The 17,959-nt window shown below is 42.0% G+C and overlaps 1 protein-coding gene across 2 annotated transcripts in view; it reads right to left on the bottom strand.

The window, feature by feature from the left end:
* Nucleotides 1–1,161: 1,161 nt before the first annotated feature.
* Stom (stomatin) overlaps nucleotides 1,162–17,959 on the bottom strand; it is a 29,576-nt gene continuing 12,778 nt past the window's right edge. The window contains exons 2-8 of one of the 2 annotated variants that reach the window (XM_026410355.2): nucleotides 17,490–17,593; nucleotides 16,265–16,337; nucleotides 15,275–15,357; nucleotides 10,744–10,947; nucleotides 9,722–9,856; nucleotides 3,468–3,683; nucleotides 1,162–1,453 (exon numbers count right to left, since the gene is read on the bottom strand). In XM_026410355.2, coding sequence (XP_026266140.1) covers nucleotides 3,489–3,683; nucleotides 9,722–9,856; nucleotides 10,744–10,947; nucleotides 15,275–15,357; nucleotides 16,265–16,337; nucleotides 17,490–17,593 — 794 coding nt within the window. In that variant the 3' untranslated portion in view covers nucleotides 1,162–1,453; nucleotides 3,468–3,488. Of the gene's footprint in view, nucleotides 1,454–1,534; nucleotides 3,684–9,721; nucleotides 9,857–10,743; nucleotides 10,948–15,274; nucleotides 15,358–16,264; nucleotides 16,338–17,489; nucleotides 17,594–17,959 lie in introns of those variants that run through there. The other variant, XM_026410354.2, reaches the window with a different exon arrangement.

The following is a 17,959-nucleotide window of genomic DNA, read 5'->3' on the forward strand; positions in this document are numbered from 1 at the left end:
CCCAGCCCGTCCAACACAGTGTTTAAAGGTCTGAGTCCCAAACAGGTGGACTGCAGTCTCCTTTTACAGGTGAGGAAAATGAGGCCGAGAAGGGATGACTCCTCTCGGGTCACATTGCAAGCTGTACTGGATAGTTAATAAATCATGCCAGAATTCTGAGGTGTCTCCACGATTTGAAAAATATGATTCAAATTTTATCTTTCAAGTGGTAATAAGAATCACTGATACTTAGAAGCAAAACAGAGAAATGAGTTGAGTACAGAGGCTGATTTAAGATTATAACTCTTGCATAACTCTGATTTACTTTACAGGGTTATAAATGTGCATTTAAGAATTTAACCTGGTAAAAGGTAATTTAAATCTTTTGCTAGAATATAGTTTCCTTTGAAAAAAGGGGCTTGCTGCTAAGAAGTTTGAAAACCATTGATGAGTAGGAAGGACTCCAAGTTCATTCTTAACTATCTGACCTCAGGAGGACCTGGTGCCATGGGCATCACAAGATATAATATACTGCCAAGGGCTGCATAAGCTCAAAGTCCACAGAACCCTGATTTCCTTCCGCTCAGGCCAGTGATTTGTTAACACACTCTGGTTACAAACACCCACTCAACTACCCTCATTTGTACTGAACTTTGGCTAGATCAGATGACCCCAAAGTAAAGTTTGAGGCTTGCTTAGGCATGACAGTTTTGAAAAACTTGTGATCTATATAAAAAACAACCAGTGGTGTAATGCATGTAAAAGGGATGGAGGTAAGCAGCAAGGATATGTTAAGACACCTTAGGAGGTGTCTTGGTTTGAATGCCAGCTCTGTTCCTTACCACCCATGTGACTTTGGCTAAGTTTTTACCTTTGAACCTCAATGTCCTCATCTACAAAGTGGGGATAACAAAGTATTTCATGAAACTGTTTTGAGAACATATGTACAAATATTTGACAAGGCCAGGTGATTGGTGTTTGGTGCTGTACAAATGGAGGTCACCATTCACTCACGACAGTTCTTCAAAGGTCAGATGTTGCAAGTGAAACCCATTGGTTTTATGTCATTATTATTATTATTTTTGGTATTGGGGATTGAACTCAGGGGCACTCAACCACGAACCACATCCCCAACCCTATTTTTGTAATTTTATTCAGAGACAGGGTCTCACTGAGTTGCTAAGTGCCTCACCATTGCTGGGGCTGGCTTTGAACTCACGATCCTCGTGACTCAGCCTCCCAAGATGCTGGGATTACAGGCCTGTGCCTGGTTTATGTCATTATTTTAAGTAGAAGTAGGTCTGTGTGATTATCTGAGTGACAGTTAAGAAGTGGGTTCCTATCCCAGTTGGAAGAAGGCAAGGGGAGATGAAGCTGGACGAGGCTCTGTGGGGGGTTATGTGGTTCTCAAACTCCCCAGGGAGAGTGTGGCCAAGGCAGACAGTCAGCTCCTGGGAGATCTGATGGGACACTTCTGAAAAATGAAATACACATATTCTAAGTAGGCATGGAAATAGACTCTCACCCAGAGAAAACGAGTTCAAGTGCACACACTTTATTATGTACATTTTTGGGAGGGGAGGCCGCGTGGAAAGATCCCTTGCACCAGGGCTCTCATCCCAGAGCTACCTATATGCTCCCCATCCCTGCCACGTAGCCTAAAGGGCTAGGAATACACAAAGATGAAAAGCGAAGGTCATTTTGTATCTGCAGAAAGGGAAAGTCATGGAACCAAGAGCACTGTTGCTCTTCATCTGAGAAGACAGTCTCATCAGGATTCGGGGTTTCTTGGTCCTCAGTGGCCAAGGGTGAGCCCCATCGCAAAACAAACAATGCCATCATTCAAAATTCAAAATATAAATGCAATTCGAGTCCCGAGCTGAAAGGCTGCCTAGGCTTCTAATATAGCTGGGAACCTGGATACGGCATTCAAGGCTTTCTTAAAAATAAGATTGGAAATGGGGTGTAGGGGAAGTGACATCCAGAGGCTGGGACCATCAGAGGGCTTTTAGCTAGGGGCAGGAATCAAGAGTGGTGCCGGGAAAGGAAACTGTTATTTTTAGACTTCAGTAGGTGAATTTAGAGCCTCAGAGAGGAAGTGTCGCAAATGTCACCAGATAGCTGTCCAGGCCAGGTTGCTCAAATTTATAGGCACTTGCAAAATGGAAGGAGCTTCCTGATGTTACAGACTAAGAAACGGTGGTCCAAAAGGGCTGACCCCTTCCTCTTTCAGCATAGGCATATGTGATTGAGAAAGTACAACGAGGCAAAGGAAAATCTCACATCTATCTTGACATCCAAAGCTTAACAGGGTCTGCCCCAGATCATTGGGAATTACATGCCCAATATATGGTGAATTCCTTGTACAGCTAAATGAATGGGATTGGTAACCAGAATATTTCACAGAGTACTACAGTTAACAGCATGCAGACTGGAAAATATAATAGTTTTCTGAAGACATTTATAAAAAAGTCTCTTAGCCCTTGGTGATTCAAATGCGTATATAACAATTGTTCATAGAACTTAGAAAAAACTTTTATTTAAAAAATCAGGGGCTGGGGATGTGGCTCAGCGGTAGTGCGCTCGCCTGGCATGCGTGCGGCCCGGGTTCGATCCTCAGCACCACATACCAACAAAGATGTTGTGTCCGCCGAAAACTAAGAAATAAATATTAAAAATTCAAAAAAAAAAAAAAATCAGAACTATTCAAAACCTGATATGTGAAAATAGGCAAAAGTGAGAAAAAACACATTTGTTTTTATGATCATATTGTTTTTATGATCACTATTTAGCTGGCTTGAAGGAGACCACGGAGGAATCATTTACTCATTAAGGAGGCTCAAAGAAGTTAAAAATGTATCTACTATTTTCAAAGGGACTGCCCAATAGTGACTTTAAAAAGTCGTTTTCACTGATCTTGACCACTTCCTCAAACTCTGGCAGTTGTAGACAAGAAAATACCTACCATCCAATGAGCATCATTTTGAAATATAGTCTGGGTTCAGAAAGTAAATGGACATTAGGAAAAATGTCCTTAAAAGATTCCCTAGAAGTAAGGCACATGCAGCCCAGAGGGGCTGGTTATAGCACAAGGACATCACTTTCTGCAAATCACGTATCCGCCAGGGTATCAGGTGGCAGTCCTGAACTATGCTCTCGACTCTGGCCTGGCTGTTGAGAGAGGGTGCAGAACTACTCAACAGAAGTGGAAAGAAGAAGGACTTAACCTATTACAGACCAACTTACAAATGCAAACTCTTAAATATTTAAAACGGTAGATTATCATATAAATCACCAATCTTTCTCAGTATTTATAAGCTATCAATTCTTTCATCTACTTTTATGATCACTATACATTCTAAAAACCCCATAATCCACATACATATAGAAAAGGAAAGAGGGAGGATAATCAAGGCTCCCTGCCCTACTCTTTGTGAGCTGAAGGCTAATTTGGTCCCCTACTTCATCCTTGGCAGCACAGAGCTCACCTCTGCACTGACCTAGGTGGCTCAGTGTTTTGCCCCCATGATGCCTTGCAGCATATCTATGGGCAGAGGGAAGACAATAGTTGAGTTTTTCTCCGCAGCAATGGTGGTCAGTGTCTGAAGGTACCGGAGCTGAAGGGCTGCAGGAGACTCGGTGATAACTATGGACGCTTCTTTCAGAGCTCTGGACGCATTCATTTCTCCCTCAGCTGCAATAACCTATGGAGGAGGGAGGAGAGGTCAGCCTAGAAAACCCCAGGTGCCGTCATGCAGCCATCTTCAAACTGGGGTACCTTAGGTGGTACCCAAAACTGCCCAGGAGTATGCCAGAATAGTTCCAAGGAAATCAACTCCTAGATTTCTAGATACTCAGCTTCTAGATTTGGTTTCCTAACTAATTTGCCTGAGGCTATGCCTGGCTCAAGACACTCTCTTTTACCAAGGACAAGTTACAATACTATGTGGAGGTTGAGAGAGTGAGCGACTGTGAGGACTGGATACAAATCCTCTAGCAATCAGACAGCTTCCCAAGAAAGAAAAGAGAATCTTACTGAACTGCAAACTGATAGATCATTAAAAAATAAAAATATATTTTGACGAAAGATTGCTCTATGACTTTTTACCACACTTTTTACCATGCACTAAGAATTTCATGATGTTACTTCAAACAAAACTTTACTTCTCATAAGTTTTCCTAGTTCTTATGTTTGTAAAACTAAAAAAGGAAATAAAATTGATGCTGAATTGTCATATTCTAGCAATAATAGCCACACACATAGTTATGGTTTAATTCCTCATTTGTTGCATTTAAGAGAACCATTTCTAGTAAAAAAAAATGTTTCTTATTTAGGAGAAACTCTGAAACATTTTTACAATCTTATTTATAATCATAGGAAAAATTTTAAAATTAATTCTAACATATACTAATTGTGTCACAATACGGTAGTAAAATATACTAGGGAAAGAATGTCTGGGGAGGTGGAATGGAAATATAAGCTCAAGAAGAAAAAGACACAATATACCCGATGTTAAAAAGGGTGTATCCACATATTTTTAAATAGGGGATTGAGTCATTATGTTGCTTAAATTTCATAGGATACATTTATAAGAATGATGTTAACAGTTTCACTTTAAAATGTCAATTTTTACAACATGCCAGAAATTAGATGCTTGGCAAGTACCTACATTGAAGATAAAAATTTTTACATGCCAATTTGAAGTAGAATATATAACTTTAAAATTCTCTAAGTGTTTATATGGGCAAAAATATTTGCAGATCACTGGATGGTGGAGAGAACAGGGGTTTTGGAGGGAGCTAATGATATTTAAGCTAAAATTCCAAATGTAACACTTACTAGTCATATGTTCTTTTTTTTTTTTAAAGAGAGAGTGAGAGAGGAGAGAGAGAGAGAGAGAGAGAGAGAGAGAGAGAGAGAGAGAGAGAGAGTGAGTTTTTAATATTTATTTTTTAGTTCTCGGCAGACACAACATCTTTGTTGGTATGTGGTGCTGAGGATCGAACCCGGGCCGCACGCACGCCAGGCGAGAGCGCTACCGCTTGAGCCACATCCCCAGCCCTAGTCATATGTTCTCAGGGATTATTTTACATCCGAATCTCAGCTTGTTATTCTTTTTTTTTTTGGTGGGGGTTGGGATTGGGGATTCAACCCAGGAGCACTCAACCACTGAGCCACATCCCCAGCCCTATTTTGTATTTTATTTAGAGGCAGGGTTAGTGCCTCACTGTTGCTGAGACTGGCTTTGAACTTGGGATCCTCCTGCCTCAGCCTCCTGAGATGCTGGGATTACAGGCATGTGCCACCTTACCTGGCTCAGCTTCTTGTTCTTAAAATAGGACACAACTTATTCATAGGACCAGTGTGAGGAAGAAAGAAGGTATATAAAGGGTTACATGAATGAGTGGAAATTGCTACAAAAGAATGGCAAGTGACAAGCCAAGACCTGATCTTGGAATCCAACTATACTTTAATTAATGCACACAAGATTTAGAATCTAAATCAAGGCTGCTAATTTCAATTCATAAGTCCTAGAAGAGGAAAAGGTACAAAAATACCATAATTATCAAGATTAAAATTGCAGTTTCACCATGTTGTCCCACAGGGATCTCAAAATACATGCTTCATAGTATTTTGTGATTATCAGAATGGCAGCAATGCTCTTGTGCCCCATGAGATTTCATTTGCTTATGCAGAAAACTTTGGGGGCCTTCTAGGTATTAGTGAGCCCCTCCCTGCAGGAGCTGGGGGTGGAGGGCAGCAACACTGGCTTCCTACAGCTTCTGGTCAAGTAGGGGACACAGAGCTGGGACAGACCTTTTCTTTCTAGTGTGATAAATGCTGACAAAACCGTGACAAGTTGAACACTGTGAGGAAGAGGTGAACAGGGCCAGGGCTCCCAGGGCAGTGAAGGCCAAGGTGTTTGGTCTCCGTTCTGTAGATGAGTAAACTCATCAGTGCTAGCTGGAAAACACTGAGGGGTGCTGAATTTAGAAAGGAAGAGATTGGGAGCCGTTAGTGGAACTGCTTTAGAGGGGTCAGTGGGATTCACTGGTGTTGGGGACTGGGGACAAGATGGACTGGGGAGTGATGGGAGTGGGAAACAACAGAACTTAGAGGCTGACTGGGCATGGGGAGGGAGCGGACAGGGGCTGAGTCCCAAGTTTTGAGGTTTTGGTTGCACTGGAAGTGCCATTAACAGAAAGACAAGGGATAGTACTTAGTGAGAGAAGGGACGCAATTTGCAGGATAAAAACCTTATCAAGGCAAACCATTGTGTCCTAGCTAGCTCTATGAGAAGGGGCGAATGCCAGACACACTCAAAGAGAGCTATGTAACTGTACTCCAAGGCAAGCCTTACAGAGGCCTGCATGGGAACAGCAGGCTCTGATTTTTTTTCCATCTCATCTCATATGTCCAATTAGGCACTTTTTTTCCTCTGGACATGGACCAACTGCAAAGATATCTCATTTCCCACCACCAATCAATACACAATCTCTTGGCGGGGAAGCCAGACCACCAGGATGGGCACACATTTTGTTTGCTGAAAAGCTGCTCTAAGCAAGCTGCCAAAGACGTGAACATAACACCGCAGGCTTTGTCTAGATACAGGCTGAGTACACTCCGTTCAGCAAAGCAAGCTCCTTGTGGGTGTGTGCGGCTTTTGCTAAGCGTGCAGTAACTGCACATCAATCAACTCTCCATGTTCATAGATCATCATTTTATTTCTTTCTTTGTTTTTGTGGTGCTGGGGATGGAACCCAGAGCCTTGTGCACGCTAGGCAAGTACTCTACCACTGAGCTCCACTGCCAGCCACACAGATCTGACGTCTTAAATAGTAACCTTTTCACATGGGATATAATAGACTTTCCCACACAGACTACATAGACTATCAGCACTTGAAAAATCCTCAGATTCTGTGAGACTGGCATTGCCTGTAACCTTCCTGAGACCAGGTGGGCTGGTCAGAGGGAAGGGAAGAGAAAAAAAGATCTTGTGTGGTTTTGCCCTCCATTCTTTCAATAGACCACTAACCTCAGAAATACAAGCTGGACAGCACGTGCCAGGCATTTTTTCTGAGAGCTATCAAAAGAAGGAAGGGAGCATGAAGCACCATAGATGCTACATTCTGAGTATAGGTCTAAAACCTTTAAAAAGAGGTTTGACTAATGTGCAGTACAATGTGTGGAAAATTGGTCCTCTTTTGTATCTGGCTGCTTCTCCTCAAATTATGTCACGAGCGGTTACACATTCATCTTCTGCTATAATGTTCATTCATGTGACTCAACCACAATTTATCTCTTCACCTAGCAAGGGACATTTGGGTAGTTTCTAGTTTGTGTCGAAGAGGCAGTGCTACTGTGAATCTCCCAGTGCCTGCCTTTTGGGAAACGAAAGAATGAATGAAAGCATTTCCATAAGATACATACTTACCAGGGTGGTATGAAAACTTTCAGTTTGGATAGATGCTACCAGACTCTTTTCCACACTGCTTGGACCAACAGACACTCTCCTGAGCAGTGAATTTCCAGTTCTTCTCCTGCTACTTTTGGTCCCTTTCTTACTCCCCCGCCCAAGCCATTCTGGTGGCTATCTAGGGTGGCATCTGCATTTGAATCTGCATTTCTCTGATGGCTAATTAACTTCAGGAAATTTTCTCTGACTTTTCATCTATAGGTTCTCCTAACCCCTCTTTCTGTTCCTCTGAAATTTATTTGTTGAAGAAATGATAACCCCCTATTTTCCATGAGAACATGAATTTATGCCCATGGCTTCTATTTTTGTTTTGACAATGATGGTAAACAAATTTCATTTTTAGGGCTAACTCCTAGCAGTTGAGGGTTGTTACTTAGAGTGCTACAGAAGGATTCTGAGGTCAAGCTTAGTGGAAAACGTGCTGTGCTTAATTACTAGCACAGGAACAAGGGTGTGTATGTGTGCACAACTGGGTGAGGTATGTGTCACTTTTGGAAGACAGTTTCTGAGGATTCTTCAAGTGCTGACAGTCTATGTAGTCTGTGTGGGAAAGTATATTATTTAATATGGTTTAGAAAAGGGGCTTTTGATTAATGACAGATTCTAGTAAAAGCAATTCCTGATTTTCAGAATAATTAGACACTAATAGGGAACATTTGCTAACACTGTCATAAATATAATTAGTCTTTTAAAAGGGACAGGTGTGTGTGCACACGTGCACAAGTATGGATTGAACCCAGGGCTTTGTGCATGCTAGGCAAGCTCTCTACCACTTAGCTACATCCCCAGGCCTTTTTAAATTTTCATTTTATTTTTGAGACAGCATCTCACTAAGTTTCCCAGACAAGCCTCAAATTTGTGAGCCCCTGCCTCAGTCTCCTAAGGAGCTAGGATCATGATGTGTGCTGCCAGCAAGCTTGGCTAGAAGTGACAATTTTGAAAGAAGACACTTGAGGATTCTTAAGTATCTTCAGGTTATTATCATGAACACTGATGATCACATTAGGAAAACCTAAAAATTATGATTAATAGAATATTCTGGAGGCAGCATGTCAAATGGGGTACTTTTCTATTTGGTACTAAGAAATTATAGTGACCAATTTATCATTTAAAGGGCATCCTAAGAGAAGAGAAGGACAGGGTTCTGTGGCAGAGTGGGGCTGTGGGCTTTGGCCAAAGTTGGATTGAAGAGAATCTTTCTTCTGCACATGTGCAATCAGGACTGGTTGGCCTCCTTTACTGGTCACCTGTGAATGCAGGTGAATCTTGGAGTCAGATGTCCTCCCCACACAGCTATAGAGCGATGTGGGCTCAGAAATGGGATGACCAGCTCCCTTTAGTGTTAACGCCTTCTTGTTCCTGCATCGGGTTTTGGTGAGGCCTGACTCTACTTCCTATCTTGGGGTTTGGTGAGATATTCCTATATTGTTATACATTAATGTCTCAAAGGCAAGGATGGTGACAAAGAGAAAGGAGAAAGAGCACATGTCAGAAAAAGGAAAGAAGAGGAAGAGGTAATAGGAAGAAGGAAGAAGGTCCTGAAAAGAGAGTGAAAGAGAAGACAGAATAAGTGAGGAATGGATGACAACAAACTGAAGTGATGCCCATCTGCTCTCAAACTGTCAATCTGCCCTTGACAGTGGGCTGAATAAAGTTGGAATAAAGAATAAAGTTGGGGCTCACTGTCATGAAAAAATGAGCTGACTCTAATGGAATGATATGTCCATTAGATATTAAGGGAAAAGAACAAGGTACAGGGCACTATGAACCCTGTGACCCTACTTCATAGAACAAACAAGCCAATAATGCAACAACCCAGTCAAAAAAACATCTCAGTACACTGATATGTCAAGAGTGTGGCCTCTGGGGAACAGGATTTGGGGTGATGAGGGGTGCTTCCACTTTCACTAAACACTGTGGAACTGTTTTGATGTTTTACAACAAGTGTGTTTTACTGTATTTGAAATTTAAAATTTCAGTAAGAAAACAAACTAAGGGCAAAAGGGAGGGAGGGGAAGGGAGGGGGCATGGGGGTAGGAAAGATCGTGGAATTACCCTAAGTACATGTATGAAGACACACAAGTTGTGACACTACTTTGTGTACAACCAGAGACATGAAAAATTGTGCTCTATATGTGTACTATGAGTTGAAAATGCATTCTGCTGTCATGTATAATACATAATAAATAAATAAATAAATAAAAAGAAACTAAAATAAATAAATAAAATAATGAATAAAAGAAAAACAACCCAGAAAACATTACCTTGGCTCGAGCCTCCCGGGACGCTTCTGCCTCGGCAGCCATAGCTCTCTGGAGCTGCACGGGCAGCTTCACATCCTTAATTTCCACACGCTCCACCTTTATTCCCCAGTCGTCGGTGGCATCATCCAGAGTACACTGTCAGGAGGAGAGAAGGCAAGTAAATGTGGTCAGCCCAGCCCAGCCCAGATGGCTGCACCCATTGGGATGTGGAGCAGATAAGGTGCTGGGGGAGAGTGGCAGAGGAAGGGTTAACCTGCAGTGGAAGGAATATGCTGGGGAGGGACTGGGTCACTGGAGAACTGACCCTGACTTGGCTGCTAATAAGCTAATGCAGGGCTTGGCATGCTCTTCTAGCAGGGCCGCACAAGATTCGCTTCTTTGCAGTCTGGTCACAACTGTTCAACCCGCTGCTCCAGGTCAATAGCAGCCATGGGAATACACAAGGGAATGCACGTGGCTGTATTCCAATGAAACTTTACTTTCAGAAACAGGTGGCCAGGCTGGGGGCTATACATATGACCCTAAGCACATGTGTAAACCATATTACTTCTTTGTGTTTCACTTTCCTCCTTTAAAAAGGCAGAAATGAAACCATATTATTTCATAAGGTTGTAGAGAGTATCAAATGAGATTTGACCCACAATGAAGTCTGCACAAATAGTAAGAATTCAGACTTTTAACTCTTTACTTAACATCTTCTACTCAAGCAAGATTGGGACTCACACACAGAATAAAGCTTCAATACCTGCCTGCCTTGCAGGACAACCTCTGAACTATTATGCTTAAATAAAAAGATTAATACTGATACAGGAAAAAAGAAATACAAAAGTATATGTATAAAAAGGACACTTGTGTCAGGGTGTTATGAACCCATGAACTCTAAGTGTGAAAAGCATCTCCTTCCATCAAGCCTGAGGAACCTTACTATGAAGGTTAAAAAAAAAAAAAAAAAAAGGCCAGATTCTCACACAACCACCAGCGCTTTGCTTCGGTTTCCAGTCTCTAGTGGGTGCATTCCTTACCTGCATGTTGTGTGCAATTTCTTCTCTGTCAGAGAGGATCTGAGAAAGGTTCTTGGTGCCCAGAACATTCCTGAGAGTAGTTTGTGCCAAAAGACGGGTGGCTGAGTCTGCGTTGGTGATATTTGCCACAGCCAGGGTGGCATTCTGAACGCGGTAATAGACCACCCCATCCACGCTGATGGTCACCGAATCCTTTGTGAGGATCTGCAAGATGAGGGAAGTAATTCTACATCTGTCAACCAACCATTTCCTAATTGTAAGAAATGTTATCTACAGAGCATGGTAGAATGCTAGCTGATTTTCTTTAATAAAGTATCAGAAAGTTATCTTCAGAAACTTAATAAAACACACTCATTTATTCATTAAGTCCATTAACTCCTTCAGTCAGTCAACATACTTTGAGATGCCACTCAATAGCAGGAACCAGATTAGGCATAAAGGTATGAAAAAACTTGGCCACTACTTTTAAGGCTGTGGGGGAATCAAGGAGGCTTTAAGAGATGAGATGGGGTGAAAACTCAACTGAATCCACACATACTTTGTGATGCCAGAAGTCATTTTTACCCATATCTTATAAGAACAAGCCTGAGAACTCCACATTATTCTCTACATTTTTAAAAGCCATCTTTCAAGGAAGATTGACTTTCAGAAGGAATAAATAAATGGAATGACTAAAAATGTTCTGAGGGTGGAGCAGCAAGGGTTCAACACAGAGAGAATCATGTGTGAAAAGACACAGAGGCAGGAGGGAGCCAAGTTCTCATGAACCACAAGTAGCACAGCATAACTTGAGCAAAAGTGCATGAGGAATGTTTATAGGGCAAGGTCAGGGAAAGAGTATATTCACAGCCAGGCACGGTGGTGCACGCCTGTAATCCCAGCAACTGGGGAGGCTGAGGCAGGAGGATTGCAAATTCAAGGCCAGCCTCAGCAACTTAGTGAGACCCTGTCTCAAAATAAAAAGAGCTGGGGGTGCAGGTAAGTACAGAGTGCCCCTGGGTTCAATCCCCAGTACATCAAAAACAACAAAACATATGTCTAGATTTACAGCATGATACATAAAAATGCTTAACATGGCAGAACTCTGTTTTGAACTAAAATGTTTTCTGAGTGAGAGGCACCAGGAAAACTTCTCTGGGATTCAGTTTCCTCACTTATATAGTGAAGACTAATAACAGTACCTGCTTCCGAAGACCATTCTTTGAATTAGTGCGTTAATCCATTTACGTGCTAAGAATAGTGCCTGACACATGACAAGAGCTATCTTTATTATTATTTTTTTCCTCTTAAATAATGATGTTAACTGAATTAGGTAAAACACCGACCTTGTTAGCTGTAAGAAGTTAAACAATGAGGAAAAAAGCCATTTCAATTTGTCTGGAATTCATCCCCAATACAGCAGGTTGACTTAAGATAGTTCAGCTTATTTATGAGGTTCAAAATCAATAGGTGTTTAGTAGAAACTGAAGTTCAAATTTTGAATTCCGTCCAGCGATATGCAGTGTCATGTGAGTCTCTTATGACCCTGAGGAGCAGCAGTGAGCTGCAGCTCTCAGTTGGCCCAGGACCATGAGGCAAAACACCTGATGACTCCCTGTAGCATAGGGGTTACTATGTGGCTCAGTAGGGTGGATGTCTTAAACGCACAATATTTTCAACTTGTTTATCGGGATAAAACTGGGCCATGTAAAGAAGCACCTGTATCTATGCAAAAATGGTCTTGCAACTTCGGCCCTAATTCAGTTCTCTCTGACACAAATGCTTCAATGGCTCCCTACCACCTTCAAGACAAAGTCCTTTGACATCTGGCCCTATTATACCTCTCTGCTCCTGCACACTTCATATCAGGCCACATGTGGGTTCCCTGCATATGCCAAGTTTGTGTCCCAAGGCCTTTATGCTAGTACTGTCCTCTGCTTGGCTGTCCTCTGCTCTGTCCCTCACAAAAAGAGACTGGCATGTTTCTAGTCATCATTCAAGTGTCCCTCTCTGTGCAACTTCCCAGCCCCACCTGCCAGAGTCAGCACCCTCCCCTGCACATCCGCTGCACTGTGCTGGAGTAACATTGTTTAATGGTCCCTCCACTTCTATAGTAGACTGTGCATTTCTTGGGGGAGGTTTTTCTTTGTATCTCCAGCACTGGCAGAGCGCTTGATACATGGCAGGTGGTCAGGAAGTGGGAGATGAACCAAATTGAAATGTGGTCTCCGGAAGAATGATGGGTGAAAAGCACAGGTGTGAAGTCCAAGCCCTGGACTGTGCTTCCAGTTCTGTGTATCCGCCCCTGCCCCCACCCAGGTGACCATTAGCAGTACTTTAAGCCTCTGACCTAGACATCCCTCTGTGGGGCTAATAGTAACTGCCCAATTCTACCCAAATTTCTGTTAAGATTAAATAAGGGGCTGGGTTTGGAGCACTTGATTGGCATGCGTGAGGCTGGGTTCGATCCTCAGCACCACATAAAAATATAAATAAAATAAAGATATTGTGTTGGGGGGGTGGGGGCTGGGGTTGTGGCTCAGTGGTAGAGTGCTCACCTAGCACATGCGAGGCCCTGGGTTCGATCCTCAGCACCACATAAAAATAACTAAATAAAGATATTGTGTCCAACTAAAAAATAAATATTTTAAAAAATATATTGTGTCCATCTACAACTAAAAAAATATTTTAAAAAAATTTTTTAAAAAGATCAAAAAGAAAGACATTTGTGAACAAAGTCCTTTTGAAATTGCAAAAGAGCCGTGTAAATAGAAGGTAATTACAATCATGTTGCTATGTAGCTGTTTGGCCCTGCCAAGCATCAAAGCAGTCATCTTTTTTTTTTTTCTGTAATCTAAAAATACCTATAACTTGGAAGAGAAATGAGGGATTTCAGTATATTACCATCTTGTGTCAAAATTATTTCCCATGATGTGATGGGAAAACGAGTGTCACTCCTAAACAGATTCCTGCCACTGTGACGCTGCCACAGCTGCTCTCAAAGCAGCAGCTTCTCGACTGTTTATGGCAGGCAGAGTGTTTATCTTCCTTCACAGTAAGTTCACAGGGGATCAGCAAAAGGAGAGCTTGCCAAGTTCCAATCCGATCTGGCTCAGCAGCCTGCAGGGAGGAGAGCAGCTGGAAGGCAGAAGCTCCCAGCAACCCAGCCAGATGCCTGCACTGTTTACAGAGGAAAATGCCAGAATTCCCAGCAACCCTAGAAGGGGCTCCTTCTGAGAGTCAACCTTTCTTGAAAGATGGCTAAAAAAAAAAAAAAAAAAAATGCAGAGAATAATGTGGAGTTGTTCTCAGGCTTGTTCTTATAAGATGTAGGCAAAAATGATTTCTGGCTTCATGAAGTATGTGTGGATTAAAAAGTCTGACCTCACCAACTATGTGGATCAGTACCAACAAGGGAGTCCCTGAGTGGGTTTCTGCCTTTTGTGACAAGAGAAGGCAATGTGGCCAGGCTCTGTCATCATGCTAAGGATCTGGCCTGTGGCCAGGAAACATAGACAGTACCATTCCATCCCTCTCTTCACCAGGTTCACAGGTTTTTTGTCTGCAGTGGTGACGGTGCCTCCTGAGACATGGGTCCCAGGACAGCCATCGCTTCCCCAAGGCCAAGGTGGAGCTAATGTAGAATGCATTTAACCCTGGACATGGAATCTGAAGGGCTGGAGTTCAGTCCTCATTCTGCCCTCTGTTCTGAGGGATTCTTTTGTCTCACTGCAACTATATACTTTCTAGGGATTCTGTTGTGTCAACTGTGACAATATTTGGAAAGTAGTAAAAAAAAAAAAAAAAAAGCACAAAATAACTACCAATATATCTAAAATGCCAAGTGAATACTTCTCATTGTTTGGCTTCTAACCAATTTATCTAGAATAAAGTCAAGAACCTTAAAAAGGAAAAATATTGGGGCTGGGGTTATAGCTCAGTGGTAGAATATTTTCCTAGCATGCATAGGTCCTGAGTTTGATTTCCAGTAACACACATGCACACACAAAAGAATGATGAACTAGGACTGGGATTATGGCTCAGTGGTAGAGCACCTGCCTAGCATATATGAGGCACTGGGTTTGACTCTCAGTACAGCATATAAATAAATGAATAAAATAAAGGTCCATCAACAACTAAAAATAAAATTTAAAAAATATTGAACTAAATAGGATTTTCTACCTGAAACCTACAGAGAATTGTGGTAGTAAAATCATGACAAGAATGATGGTTTTAAGCATTACACTTCCATTATTATTACACTGTTTTTTAATAATAATAGCAAGTAACATATAGTGTTTGCTCTTTATTGGATGCTGTCCTAAGCACTTCACATATACTATCTCATTAGCTTTCACCATAACCCTATAAAGTGGACCCTACTATTATAACCTTCATTTTATAGATGAGGAAACTGAGACACAGAAATTAAAGATCTTGCTCAAGGTCATGGAGGTGGAAAAGGGGAAGACAGGACTGAAAGAGCATGCCTCTCAGTGGAAAGCACGTTCCCACGTGATCCCTCATTTAGCCACACAGAAGACAGCCTCACCTCCTGAGGAGGAATGTCAAAGGAGATGGTTCTCATGTCCACTTTGATGAAGCTGTCCGTGCAGGGAAGAATAAAAAACAGACCTGCAAGAAAGATGCACAGAGCATAGAATCAACCTCATCAATGGAAGCCACCAGCCCATCTTAGTGCATGAGCCAGAAGCCTGACTCCTCTTGCTTACTGCCCACTCTGATTGTCCCCACTAGGGCTCTATACCACTGCTGCTGCACCTCTTCCTTCACTTGGATCAGTGTGATTGCTCCCAAAGCCACCTTTCTCTCCTACAACCCATTTCCCAAGCTGTAAGCAGAGCGCTCTTTCCTAGGATACAAACCTTGACCCATCCGTGTTCCTGCATGACCTGCTTGGGCTCACCTGCTCAGCCAGGTCCCTTCTCTTCATCTCCTGCATTCTGACAGGACTGAGCTGCAGTACTTCCTCCCTACACTGCTACACACCTGTTGCTATTTCTGCTGGGAACAGTCAACACCTTCATGTGCCTCGAGACTCAGCCAAGCTGTCACCCCCAGAAAGCACGGTGTCACCTATTCCTAGTTTGGGGCAGTCACTCTCCTCTGAGTTTCTGTCTTCTCAGGGCTCTGTGTAGCTACTTGATCATAGTACTTATCACGTAAAATGTACTAGCTGTTTCCTTCTTGGTGTCCCACTGCTATAATAAGATCCTTGAGGGGAGGGACCATGTTCTAGCCTCCCTTAAATTCCCAGAGCCTAGAATACACAGGAGCACCATCAACATCTGCCAAAGGAATAACTAAAAGACTTTTTCTGATAGAATTCTCTGCTCAGACGTCCACAGCTATAGCTATTCTGGCTCAACATAATCTTATCAGCTCCAGTGGGATAGGGAACAATAGACTGGCTCTAGAACCGCTGCTACTGAAAGGCAACTTCTGCTCTGCTCCCTGAGAAATCACATCAGTAAAAAGAACTACAGTCTCCAGAAAAGCAACTCAGAATCCCGGGACTTACCAGGTCCTTTGGCTCCTCCTTGTAAAATACGACCCAGTCTAAAGATGATGGCCCTTTCATACTCTTTTATAATCTGGAATAAAAACACGGATGATAATTTAACATGAGTGCAAACATTTATATGCATAGCTTCTTAAATATATTTTTGTTCTAAAAAGGTTAGAGGCTTCATTATTTCTTCCTCTATATCCAGATGTTGTCTATAAATATATGTTTGATGTTGTCCAATGCTCTCCAAGCATATTCATTTACTATTTTTGACTGATTATAAAAACAATAGACACTCATTGTATAAATTTGGAAAGTACAGAATAACATATGGAAATAAATTCATTACCTTACTCTTCAGTCATTAATATTATTATTCAATTACTCATTTATTCAGAAAAAGAACTTATTATTTTTCTTCCAATACCTTTGTTTTAATTAATTAATTTTTTTTCCAGTGCTAGGGATTGAACCCAGATGCCCTACCACTGAGCTACATTAATGTAGCTTTTAAATTTTTTTTCTTAAGGCAGGATATTCCTAAATTGCTGAGGGTGGCCTTGAACTTGTAATCCTCTTGCCTCAGTCTGGGATTATAGGGCTGTGTCACTGAACCCAACACTCTGATACTTTTAATTATAATAATACATTTATCTGAGAATGCTTGGAGCCTATGCTATATTTTTAGGATTATGTAAATGAAAATCATTTATCCAAGAATTAACAACTTTGTAGGAAAAAAAAAAAACCCAGCATGAGAGCACTTTACCATGTGCCAGGCTCTGCGGTAAGTACAGTTTGGCACACTAGTTCATTTAATTGTCACACCTGCAGAGTAGATACCGTTACTTCTCCCATTTTACAAATGAAGAAACATGGCAAATGTTTCCAAATGATTCCCTTTCCTGTATATGAAACAGTTTCTGATTACAAAAGGCAATGTGTGCCTCACACGGTAAACAGCAGAGCCAGCAGTCAAACACCGCCCCCCCAACTCTGGAGAACTTGTTCTCAAAGGCCACCTTAAACCCCTGACCCAGAATTCCACCCCCTGCTCCCTGCCATGGCATTGGGGATGGCACCCAGGGCCTCCTGCATGACAGGCAAACACTTGACCATGGAACTACATCCCAAGCTCTGGCCCAGAAAATTTTTAATGATGATCCACACAGACAAAGCAGGCTTACATAGGTAGGAGTTTAACCCCTTTGCTGATATGAGTGAAATGTTCTTTTACCTTTATGCACATCCATATTGATATGGGAAAAGTTATAAGTGTGAACAGGAATGAGACAGCCACCAAAATCCATCCACAAGGTCCAAGGCCTGTATTGGGGCTATCTGTTGAAAACAATAACAGAGCAGCTCTTATCACTGTTATCAGCCTGATCACCCCCAGCTTTGTCCCTGCTATTCGTGAACCTCATGTGCTTGGCCTTCTGCCCACTGCTTCACACGAACTTTCCGGCTCAATTCCCATTCACCTCTGAAATGCAGGTATATTACCTTCCCTGGTCTACTTACCACCAGTATTTCCCCACATTACTCGTTACTTTCTCCAGCAAACATTTATTAAGCACCTCCTATTTCCTCTGCCCTGTGCTTGATACTAAAGCAGTAACAATAAATAAAACTCAGTCCCAGCTCCCAAAAAGGTTCAAGTACAGTGGGGAAGAAAGACAGAATTAATAATAATCCTAGGGAGTA

This window comes from Urocitellus parryii, chromosome 4, assembly GCF_045843805.1.
Source record: "Urocitellus parryii isolate mUroPar1 chromosome 4, mUroPar1.hap1, whole genome shotgun sequence".
NCBI classification, from domain to species: Eukaryota; Metazoa; Chordata; class Mammalia; order Rodentia; family Sciuridae; genus Urocitellus; species Urocitellus parryii.